The sequence below is a fragment of the Globicephala melas genome, chromosome 2 (assembly GCF_963455315.2).
Source record: "Globicephala melas chromosome 2, mGloMel1.2, whole genome shotgun sequence".
Classification (NCBI taxonomy): domain Eukaryota; kingdom Metazoa; phylum Chordata; class Mammalia; order Artiodactyla; family Delphinidae; genus Globicephala; species Globicephala melas.
Genome location: NC_083315.2, coordinates 93,847,515 through 93,859,919, shown reverse-complemented (window position 1 = coordinate 93,859,919; position 12,405 = coordinate 93,847,515). Strand labels below are relative to the sequence as shown.

Genomic DNA, 12,405 nt, shown 5'->3' with positions numbered 1-12,405 from the left:
CTGAATCTTTTTCATAATAAGAGTCAATGGTGGCATAGTAGATGTTGGAATACAAAGCTTTCTTATGAAAGAAGAAAAGTTAATAAATGAGCATTAACAAAGTACAATCGTGAAAAAATAAGCCATAACTCCCCCCCAAGAAAAAAGAGGAGAAGGTAAAGAAGGAAACAGTATTTTCACATTAAATGATCTAAAGTAAAATCCAAGAAATCTATGAGTGCTCCCAGAACAAACCCTTTAAAGATGAACCTTAGAATGGGATGTTAACAACAGCCTTGGTTTATCAATTGCTAGAGATCAGAAGAAGTAGTTTGTATCATTTTTAAACAGCATAGTACCTTGAAGGATGCTGGTTCTGGTGAGAGCACCTCCAAAGAAGCATTTGAACCTCTGCTCCCATGACGTGTTCTTGAATTTGAGGCTGGTTTTGAAATTCCATCTAAGTTTCCCTTTATAATATCCATTGATCTCCTGAAACAAACAAAATTTCAAGCAAGTTATGACTTGTATGTTTAAATGTTTCATCAGTGTTAATAGGCAGTGAACTCAGAGCCTTTGTTATAAGGATTATTTCACCACCAAAGTCACAGTACCCTAATTCCATCAAAAGATGTCTGTGTCCATGGATCATTACATCTTATGTCACCATAGGTGGCAAAAACATGCTGCCAGGATGTCAGATTCTGAAAGTGGCTAAAAAAGAATGCAGACGTGAACACCATCTCAATGGCCTTCTGTGCCTCCAAGAGAAACAGTTACTGTGGCCTTGGCCTAAGAAGACACTTACGGAGCACCACACCCCTCGGCCAAGATTCATGCTTCACCGTAATAATCTGCCAAGGCCTCTACTTTCTTTGGGTTTTACCTTCCTTATTCTAGCTCAGCCTTCAGCCGGGGCTCCCTCTCAGCTCTGATTTCTCCTCTCCTCCTTGGTACTGCATTTTCATGGAGTACTTATCTCCAGGTGACCACACTCTTCTATCAACCCTCCCCTTCTAAAACCCATGATTCTACTTCTGCCTTGAAACAACAGAGAACTGAACCTACTCTCTCTACCAGAGGACCGGCTTTCACTATCCGGATACACATTGCCAATCTCTTTAACTATGTTTCATGTGACACCGTCCACAAGACTCTCACCAGTCTGGCTGCTCTATTCCTAGGACTATTTCCTGAAGCAGGAAATATTAGGCAGGATGGTTTAAACTAGTGGGAAAACTTGGACACTGCTGGCACTTTGCTCCTGCCAAACTGTGCCCTTGGTCAGGACCATTCCAAATATGTTCAGTAATGCTTGGGGTATCATGCATGCCAAATAAAGTGGAAGAAAGAGAGAGAATTTCATAGTTTGACTTCTCAATACTTAGCTTTACATGTGAATGGATATCTTCCAACAAATCCTTTCCTAAATTCCTATCAATTATAAATTAAACCATTTCTCTCATAACAGAATGAAGAAAGGCAATTGCCTCTGGCCCAGCAAGTGTAACAATGTCCATTTCTTACCCTAAAAAATGACTCATCTTTCTTTCTTTTTTTGAACAGCTGAGGCAGAGTCCAAGGAAGCTTTGGACACAGGAGGAAGCCCAATCACGGACAACCCCATGCTCCTCCAAGGCACCCAGAGCAGTAATATGATTTACCCTCCAACCATTCAGTGTGCCAAAGCTGAGGCTTAAAGGACAGTAGGTCAACTCTTTCCATCTCAGTAAATGAAAAAGGCAGTGATCTCAACATTACTCAAACTCTGCAAAAGGGTTTTTGGCTCACTCAGGAAGGCACTGACATTATTATTGTGGGATGACAGATCGCCCTGGCCCGTCACATCACCATCAAAAAGCTTAAGTCACTGAAAGGCCAAATGTCTTGTAATGCCCTAAACAGCCTGTCAGGGGAGACTTATTGTGGCTAACAGAGGGAGCAATGAGATGGAAGCCTGTGCAGAGCCAGTATAATACATGTCAATAAAGGGAGAGGCACAGGGAACCACCAATGGCATGGATCAACTAAAAGGCTCCAGAAATCTTTAGATTAGTTTTAGAAATAGGTCTGTTCTATTATGTTTGCTCATGAAAATAATAAATAAAATACAGTTTCCAGGATGGGTAGGGTTGTAACTAACAATCTTATGAATTTGGCCATGTAGAATAAAGTATGGATAAAGGATACTGAATTAGGAACTTAAAGATGTTTTTGAGTATTTGAGAAGAAATCTCAATAGCCAGAGAGAAATTCCACAAGAAAAATAAAGCATTGGTACAAGAAAACAATCAAATGATAATACTTATATAAGTACTGAATTTAACCGAACACTGTGCCTTAATTACATTGAGTGTACGTGAGGAGGAGTATGTAAAAGAAAAGGTAGTATAAAAAATCTAATCTGTCCTAATAGGAAATCAAAGAGAATATCCAAAAATTGATAAAGCCAAACAGTAGTTAAATAAGCACAATAGTTAAATAAGTTCAAGATATTTGCCCCTGAAGGATGTGACTAGAGACTGCTTTTTTTTTATTGTAAATGTTACAGTACAATTTGACATATTTTACTATATTACTTTAATAAAAGTAAAAAAAATTAATAATAAATAAATATAAAATATGGAATCTTCAGGGGACTGGAAGGAAACATAGAGCTAATTTATATAATAATGAGGTTAATGACTTACTAAGCAGCATATCAGAGCATAAGTCAAACAGGACGAAACTAATAGATTTGATTACATAATATTTAATGCTCTTGAGTATCAAACCAAAAAAGGAACTCTAAATTAAATTAAAAGGTACATGAGAAAATGGAGAAAATATATGCAATACAGATAATATACAAAAGGTTAATACATTTACACATTTAAAGAGCTCTTACCAATCAACAAGGAAAAGAAACATTCCAATAGAAAACTGGCTGGGACATAGACAAGAAAGGAAAGAAGGAGGAAGGAAGTCAACACCTTGTTTAAAAAAACAAGTCCAATTTCTCTAATTAAAGAAATATACAGAGAGGAACCTGAAAGATGATCACAAGTCAAAGAAGTAACAGTGGTAGATTCTGGTTTGGTAGGTTCATGGATGTTCTTGTGTCTTTTTTCACCTTTTGCTTATCTGTATTTTCTGGTTTTCTATTAATCTTAAATTCATAATTAAAGAATTTATTTACTGAAGAAAATTTTCTGGAATATATTAAAGTACACTCAAAAATAAATAAAAATCACCCAATATTCTCCACCCTGAGCTAAACATTGCTGGCACATTTCCTTTCCATTTTTGCTTTTTATGTCTTTTCAACAAAATTGGATTCATATATTTCTCACTTAACATTATACGATAAACATTTTCTTATTACATTACAGATACTTCTAAAATAGAATATTATTTACTTCTTGATATTCCATTAAATACATGGATATATGACCAGATTCTAAATTCTAACAAATCACTACTAAAACATACCAGCTTTTCATAACATTCATTTCAAGCAAGATTAATTTAAACTTTTTCAGAGAAATGCAACCACCATGAATGGTTTAAAACCAAAATGGAGTACAGGGATGTGATGTTAGAGAAGTATAGGAACCTGCTCTCCGTGGGTGAGGATACCTTCCTTCCAGAATTCCTTATCCAACCACAGGGTTTAGAGTCCTTCATTTGTAGAATGTCTCCTGGAACCTTCTGCTTCCTACAATAGGGTTTCAGTTTGCAACGTTTCAGGAAAGATTGGGAGTTTGTGGATATAATTTTTTTTTTTTTTTTTTTTTTGCCTCTCGCTGTTGTGGCTTCTCCCATTGCGGAGCACAGGCTCCGGACGCGCAGGCTTAGTGGCCATGGCTCACGGGACCAGCCGCTCCGCAGCACGTGGGATCTTCCCGGACCGGGGTACGAACCCGTGTCCACTGTATTGGCAGGCGGACTCTCAACCACTGCACCACCAGGGAAGCCCCTTGTGGGTATAATTTATCTTATTCTTTTAAAATTGCAGCCTCCCTTTTAATATACTTGGTAACTGCTTGGGATGTGTCTATATGAACTGTGTACTATATGCTTCTGTTATAGTCCTTACAATATTTTATTGTCTTATTTTCTGTAACAATTTTCCATGGATTCTTTGGGCTTAAGGTACATTAAAAGGGAGACTGCGATTCTGGGACTTCCCTGGTGATGCAGTGGTTAAGAATTCGCCTGCCAAGGCAGGGGACACGGGTGCGATCCGCGGTCCGGGAAGATCCCACATGCCACGGAGCAACTAAGCCAGTGGGCCACAATTACTGAGCCTGCAAGCCACAACTACTGAAGCCAGTGCGCCTTGAGCCCGTGCGCCATTTATGTGTCTGGAGAATAAAACCACCTCTGAGGGCTTCCCTGGTGGCGCAGTGGTTGAGAGTCCGCCTGCCAATGCAGGGGACACGGGTTTGTGCCCCGGTCCGGGAGGATCCCACATGCCGTGGAGCGGCTGGGCCCGTGAGCCATGGCCACTGAGCCTACACGTCCGGAGCCTGTGCTCCACAACGGGAGAGGCCACAACAGTGAGAGGCCCGAGTACCGCAAAAAAAAAAAAAAAAAAACTCTGAGTGATTAAAATTTAGACCAGCTAGTCAAAATGCTTTATCACCTGTTCTTCTAAAACACTGATCAACGGAACAAGTTTTACTAGGGATAACAGTGTAATTGTATTCTGGAGTTCATATCGGCAATATGGTTTATGACCTTGATGCTGGATCACGACATGTCAATTGTATAACTGCTATTAATTGTCTGTTTGTTCAACGATTAAAGTATCACGTGATCTGAAAAAAAACAATGGGGACACGTAGCTGCTGTAATCTGATGTTTTTAGATAAATGGAAGAATCAAAAGAAAATAAATCTTCCTGTTTAGTAATAAGAGCCAGCCTTTTTAAAAAGTAGAATTACACTTATTTTCATGATTTTAATATCTAAAAATTACTTATGGTAGTTTTTTTTTTACTTTCTGTACTTGTTTATTATGTAAGAAATACTTGCCTTTGAGAGGGGAAAAAAATCAAATAATACAGAAGAATGTAAAAGTTTTTCAAGTCAAAATTACCCTCACCCCAAGAAAGATTTCTGTAGGTCTCATTTTTTTAGGCATATGCAAACTTTCTATCCTTTACCTCCCTACTCCTCCCCAACACAAACACACACAAATGGCATGGTGCTTCGCAACTTGCTTTTTTACACTTAGTGTATTTCAAAGATTTTTCTATACCATCACATACAGATACACTTCATGCTTTCAAATGATGGCATAGTATTTCATTGCATAGATGTAGCATTTTTTTATTCAGCTCACTTAGGTTGTATATAGAAGATTTGTTATTAAAAAACAATACAAAAATTTAGTCAAAATTGATCATAGGCCTAAAATAGAAAATTAAAACTATAAAATTTCTATAAAATATGTGTGATTGTGGGCTAGCAAAGATGTCTTAGATACATCAAAAGTATGATTCATAAAAGAAAATACTGATAAATTGGAATGCATCAAAATTTAAAACTTCCACTCTTCAAAAGACAGTTGAAAAGGAAAACACAGACCAAATATTAGGAGAAAATATTTGCAAAACACACAGCTGACAGAGGACTTACATCCCGAATACATAAATAAGCATCAAGACTCAATAATAAGAAAGATTTGAGCAGACTCATCACCAAAGATGTATGGATGGCAAACTAGCACCAGAAGATGTTCAACATCATTAGTCATTGGAGAAATCTAAAACCACAATGAGATACTGCTACACATTCAAATGTAAAAATTATTTTTTTAAAAAACTAACAATACCAAGTGCTGACAAAGTTGGAGCAACTGGAACTTTCATATATTGCCGATGAGAATGCAAAATGGGACAGCCGTGTTACAAAACTGCCTGGCACCTTCTTACAATGTAAACATACACTTACATACGAGTCCATAATCTCACTCCTGGATATTCACCCAAGAAATGAACATTTATATTCACACAAAAACCTGTACATATAGCAGCTACATTAATAACTGCCAAAAACTGGGAACAATCCAAATGTCTCTCAACTAGACAATGGATAAGCAACTGTGGTACATCTATACAATGGAATGTTACTCAGCAATATAAGGGAACAAATTACTGACACAAAACATAGACAAATCTCAACTGCATAATGCTAAGTTGAAAGAAGCCAGATTCAAAAGGCTCCATAGTATTTGTTTCCAATTATATGACTTCTAGAAGACAAAACTATAGGGACAGGAAACTGATGACCATTACCAGGGCTGGGGGTAGGGAAGGGTTAACTACAAAAACAGTACTAGGGGATTTCAGGGGGAATGATGCAACTGTTCTGTATCCTGATTGTGATGGTAATTACATAACTGTATGCATTTATCAAAGCTCAGAGAACTGTAATATTAAAAGGGTAAATTTTACTGTATGTAAAGAATACCTCAATTTTAAGTTAACCTCTTTGTACAAATCTTTGCTTAGTTATGTTTATATGCCCAGAAGATAAATTAGAATTTCTAAGTGAAAAAAAATAGAGTTGCCATATGATCCAGCAATCCCACTGCTGGGCATATACCCAGACAAAACTATAATTCAAAAAGATACATGCACCTCTATGTTCACAGCAGCACTATTTACAATAGCCAAGACATGGAAACAACCTAAATGGATGGATAAAGAAGATGTGGTACATATATACAATGGAATACTACTCAGCCATTAAAAAGAATGAAATAATGCCATTTGCAGCAACATGGATAGACCCAGAAATTATCTTACTAAGCGAAGTCAGAAAGAGAAATACCATATATCACCTACATGTGGAATCTAAAATACAACACAAAAGAACATATCTACAAAACAGAAAGAGACTCACAGCATAAAGAACAGACTTGCAGTTGCCAAATGGGAAGGGGAGATGGGGAGGAAAGGTATGGGAGTTTGGCATTAACAGAGGCAAACTATTATACATAGGATGGATAAGCAACAATGTCCTACTGTATAGCACAGGGAACTATATTCGATATCCTGTGACAAACCATAATGGAAAAGAATACAGAAAAGAATATATATACGTATAACTGAGTCACTCTGCCGTGCAGAAGAAATTAACACAACACTGTAAATCAACTCTATTTCAATAAAAAAATTTTTTTAATTGCTGAGTCAAAGAACACTGTCTTTCAAATTTTGGTAGTCTGCCAACTGTCCTCCAAAAAGGTTGTACCAAACTATATTACTAACAACAGGGTACGCTGAGATGAAAGTGCCTGTTTCCCCACCCAGGCCAATCTGCTTATGTCAAAGCTTTTCATCTTTGTCAATCTGAGAAGTGTCAAAAGGTATCTGTGAGTGTGATCTACATTTCTTTAATTATGAGAGTTGAGTCTCTAGTCAAATGTTTACTGCCCACCTTTTATTTTTTCTGTGAAATGCCTATTTGCATCCTTTGTCACTTAAATGGCGGGTGATTAATTTGTAATACAAATTCTAGATCTTAGGGGCTAGAAGGGCAGTGAGAGTCCTTGGTACTTGGTCTTACGGTCAGGAACGTTTACCGCTGTGTCCAGGAAATCCTGGCGACACACAGCCTTCAAGGAGACGGAAGCCTCTCCGGTGTCAGACCGGCGTGTCTCTCCCAGGCCTGGCCAGCCTCCGCTGAGCCCGCCGCCCTGCTTGAGCCCGCCGCCCAGCTTGAGCCCGCCGCCCTCTTATTGGCCCTGCCCCCTCTCCGGGCCCAGCACCCTGACACGACTCCGCCCCGCCCTCTCATTGGCTTGTCGCGCGGCGATAGAGTTCGCTCCTAACCTGTGCAGTCCCTCACCTTCTGGACGGCAACTGGGGGCTAGTGTCCAGTCGTCAGAGCATTGACACTCTCAGCGTCACCCACTGTCCCCCAAAGGGGAGGGGTCTTTCCCGCCACCGCAGCTTCTCTGGAGGTGGAAGAAGCCGCGGGTCAGAAGCCCTCCTACCTCCCAGAACGCCGTTCCCTTGGCAACCAGAAGCACGACGCTCCCAGTCTCGCGATAGGGGAAAAGGGCTATACCATCCAGAAGCGAGACGTGGGGGCCCAGGAGCGGCAGAGGACCCAGCACTGTCGGAAACCGGAGACCTCGGGCATCCCTGCTGTCTCCTCCGCCTTCCCGGCGGATGGTGGAGAGTGTGGAATGGTTTGTTCGTATTTAGGTTGAACTTGGAAAGAGGATGTCTGGATGCTTGTATGGCTCTGTCCTTCACTATTAATACGATGCCCTGCAGGTCCGCTAATCCTCTCTGAACTCCGTTTCCTCCTCTGTAAAATGGGGTGATAACAATTGCTTCCTCACAACACTGTTGTGCAGCTCAAAACATAATGTTATGTGAAGTTCTTAGTAAATGTTGGGTGCCATGTAAATAAAAAAATAGTAGTTTTGCCCAGATTGGCCTACAGTCCAAAAAAGGTAATAATTGCTATTTGCGCTTTCTTTCTTGTGGTTTTTGTAATTCTCAGCACGTGAAGACTATTTCCCTGGGTCCCTGAATTGATTTTCTTCATCCCCAGTACCATCAACTGTCTGCTTCTTCCAGTTTGAACAGAACCTTACAGTTTGCAAGGCATTTTCACGTACATGGACCCTGTAGCCTCATTGTTTTAGGTGGTAAGATGTGTATTCTTTAAGTGTTTTTCAGCGGAGCAAATAGACAAAGGTTAAGTGAGTTGCTCAAAGAACCACAGCTACAATCTCGGTCAGTGGTGGGTGTAAAAACCTAGCTGTAAATGCCATCCATATACTGCTAAATCCTGCCTTTCTATCTCCAGCTCAGAACTCCACACTCTTTTATCTAACTGACTACGTGACATCTTCACTTAGACATCTCCACTTCAATGTAAGAAGCACCTTAAACTTAAGATGTAAAAAAACAAACTTCTCCACAGTCCCCCCTCCACCCCTCCTTCTTATCCATCTCAGTAAATGGTAACTGCATCCTGCCTGCCAGTCTCAGGCCAAAACCTTGAAGTCATCCTCAATTCCTCTTCTTGTCACACTTTACAATCAGCTTATTATAAATCCTATCAGCTTTACATTCAAAATATATCCAGAATCCAACCACTTCTCACCACCATCCGTGCTTCCATTAAGGTCTGCACTGACATCATCTCTTGCCCAGATTTTTGCAATAATCTCCTAACTGTTGACTTCCTTGGCCCTACTACTTTCAATCAGCAACCTGAATGATGTTTTCAAAACCTAAGTCAAACAATGCCACTCCTCTGCTCAGGACTCTCCATGACTTCCCATTTCATGCAGAATCCTTACAATGCCCACAGGTCCTTGATAACCATACCCTCTGTTTTCTTCCAGACCTGCAGTCCTACCACCCTCTCCCTGGCATACTTCGCTGCAGCCTCACTGTCCTCCTTGTGTTTCTACGCAGGAATTCTTCCCAGCATTTCTCAGGAAATGTACATGTTTTTCCAAATTTAGAAAAAAAAAATCAGTTAAGAAATCAGGAAAATTGGAGAAAGTATTCTGATTCTCCTGTGAAAGTTAAACCATAGCAATCAACATAGAGATGTAACTGAAGAAATCCACTGATGTCAAGATAAGTCGAGAGCAAGAGCAGGAAATGCTGACACTCTGAGTCAGAAGTTGAGATCAACATTCCAGGAACCAGGACAGGAGCACCTGGGAGAGAGGCGATCACAGTCTGATAGGTCAATCTTGCTTGGAGCTGGTGCCATGTTATAAGTGTGCATCCCCGGCCCAGTCTGCTGCTAACAGTGAGTCATTCTTGCAAGTAAAATAAATATTAGTAAGTTGATACTCATTGTATACTTTACACAAATTCTATGAGTGATATTCCAAGGAGCAACAAGTTTTTATTCAGAATAAGCCCTTAAATTGGCAATTTCCAACCCATGATTCTGTGAAGGGCTGTTGGCCTTGCTTGGAGATTTGTATGTTACATTATTCAAATGGTACCCAGTAATGTTCTCTGTGTTCTCCAGTATTTGAATATTTGCTGTAGGCTACATCTCTTATAAATACTTCTAAATTTAATAGTCCTTATTTTTTAAACAAATGCTTCAGATAGCATGGTAATGAATAAAGAATATGAAGAAGGTTGGAAGTATGTTAAAAATAACAAGATTTAGGGGCTTCCCTGGTGGCGCAGTGGTTGAGAGTCCGCCTGCCGATACAGGGGACACGGGTTTGAGCCCCAGTCCAGGAAGATCCCACATGCCGTGGAGCGGCTGGGCCCGTGAGCCATGGCCACTGAGCCTGTGCGTCCGGAGCCTGTGCTCCACAGCGGGAGAGGCCACAACAGTGAGAGGCCCGCGTACCGCAAAAAATAAAAATAAGATTTGGAGAACTCCTGGCAGTTCTGATTTCTTGTTTCTGCATGCCAAAGATTAGTATCTGTTGGAAATTTGGAAACACTACTCCTTGTTCTTGTGTGAGTAAACACACACATACACACACACATGCACACACACACACACACACACACACACACACACTGCCTGGAACACAGTTCCTCAGCAATCCACATGGCTTGTTTCCTCTCTTCCCTCAGGTGTCTGCTTCCTCAGGTGGGTCTTTCCTGACCACCCAATATTAAATAATAATTCCCATCTCTGAACTCCCTACCCTGTTCCCTTGACTCTATTTTTTTTATAAGGAGGAGAGATGCCACTGTTTGGATTGCGATACGAAATAGCTGGGTGACCTTGGGTAAATTCATAAACTTTTGTGGGCCATAATATCCTCATTTGAAAAATGAACGTTGACTAGTTTTGCAGTTCTTAAACTCTACTGTATTAGGATAACCTGAGGAGATTAAAAAAAAATACTGATCCCAGACCTATATCTAAGATTAAATAAACCTGAAACTCTCCTCAAATTTTAATGTGCAGATAAATCACTGGAGGATCTTGTTAAAACGCTGATTCTATGTCAGGTGGGACCCAAGACTCTAACAGGCTCCCAGGTGATGTCAAAGCTTCTGGTCCACAGACTACTCTTTGAGTAGCTAGAGACTAGGTAATCTCCAAATGACTGCACAATTCTAATATTCCATGAATAAAGGCCATCCTTTCCATTTTAATTTTTGGCGAAAACTGGTGCTCATTAAGAAAACAACACATTTCAGATTTCTTGGGGATGTGAGGGGAAAAAATAACTAAGAAGTCAGGGCTGTGACAGGTGCCCATGATTAACTGGTGTTCTCATTTTTTTTGAAACTTGCTTATACAACATAAGATACATATAAAGCAAGTGAAAAGAAAGTTCAGGTCCAATAGAAACTTAGTGTCTCTTTACTGTTTGTAACCTTTCCAGACTAAGTCCCTATTGATTACATTTTTCATGAAACTCACCTCATCTTGAATTATTTTCTGTCATTCTCATTTCGTTTATTTACCTTCTGCTGCTTCCCTTTTGCAAACTGCTGAGAGGCTGTATGTGCCTTGAGGGCAAATTTAATAAACTGTATTTGTTGCATGTTAGTACACAATAAATTGTGCCTTTGTTTTTAGTTCCTTAAATTCTTCTACATCAGCTATTGCAATTACACCCTCAAAGCAATTCACATTCAGATATGTTGGAGAGCACCATATTTTTCTCTGCTGTGTTTTCTGAACTGCTGTGTACAAACCCCCCCAAAAAAATATTCTAGAAAGTATTATGCCTTTCAAAATAATTCATAAAGATTTCATCTGGAGTCAAGATATTTTAAGCTAAAATTTCCCTGGTCGCATTCCAGGTTGGTGACATATGGCAGCATTGGTTTCAAAGTTGGTTTTTGTTTTTGTTTTCAATCTCTCTCTGCTCTTGACGTTCTCCTTCTGAGTGGAGTCAGGTTTGAATGAATGAGAGAGCCCACGCTGTATGCCATCTGGGCTCCAACTATCATTCCAGCCTTGTTGCCCCAATTTCCCTTTTCTCACCATAAGCTTCAGCCAAATACAACAACGTACTAGGAGAGGAAGCTCACTAAGCCTCGTATCACAGATTCTACAAACTAGATTAAATAGCCACTTCTTTTGAAGGGTAGTCAAAAGCGTGTGCTACTGGACAGTTCCCAACTCGCGTGAGTCTGTGGCTTAGAGTTATTAAAAAGTAACAATTACTGAGTGTTTAGGACATGCCTTAGGTGGCTCTTTCCATGTCACTTCCTAACATCCTATGAAGTGGCACTGTTATTACCCAGATTTGCAGTTGAGAAGCAGAGCATGGTAGGTTGAGTGGTTTTTCCGAGTTCATTCAGAAACTAAATGGTACTGGGATTCCAACCGAGTTCCACACCCTGTTTGTTCTGTTCACCTCCTCGCTGGACTCAATTCGGGAAAAGAGGTTATTTGTATCCACTAGATGGTGCTGATTGCCTTCTCTTCAAAACAAAACTATAAACCTGCTTTCAGCACC

The 12,405-nt window shown here is 40.0% G+C and overlaps 1 protein-coding gene across 3 annotated transcripts in view; it reads right to left on the bottom strand.

Moving 5' to 3' along the window:
• The window catches only part of FSIP1 (fibrous sheath interacting protein 1), a 200,784-nt gene extending 192,808 nt beyond the window's left edge, over positions 1 to 7,976 (bottom strand). For all 3 annotated transcript variants that reach the window (XM_060293579.1, XM_030843050.2, XM_060293580.1), the window contains exons 1-2: positions 7,821 to 7,976; positions 339 to 471 (exon numbers count right to left, since the gene is read on the bottom strand). In XM_060293579.1, the coding sequence (XP_060149562.1) occupies positions 339 to 464 (126 nt within the window). In that variant the 5' untranslated portion in view covers positions 465 to 471; positions 7,821 to 7,976. The remainder of the gene's footprint in view (positions 1 to 338; positions 472 to 7,820) is intronic.
• Positions 7,977 to 12,405: the final 4,429 nt, after the last annotated feature.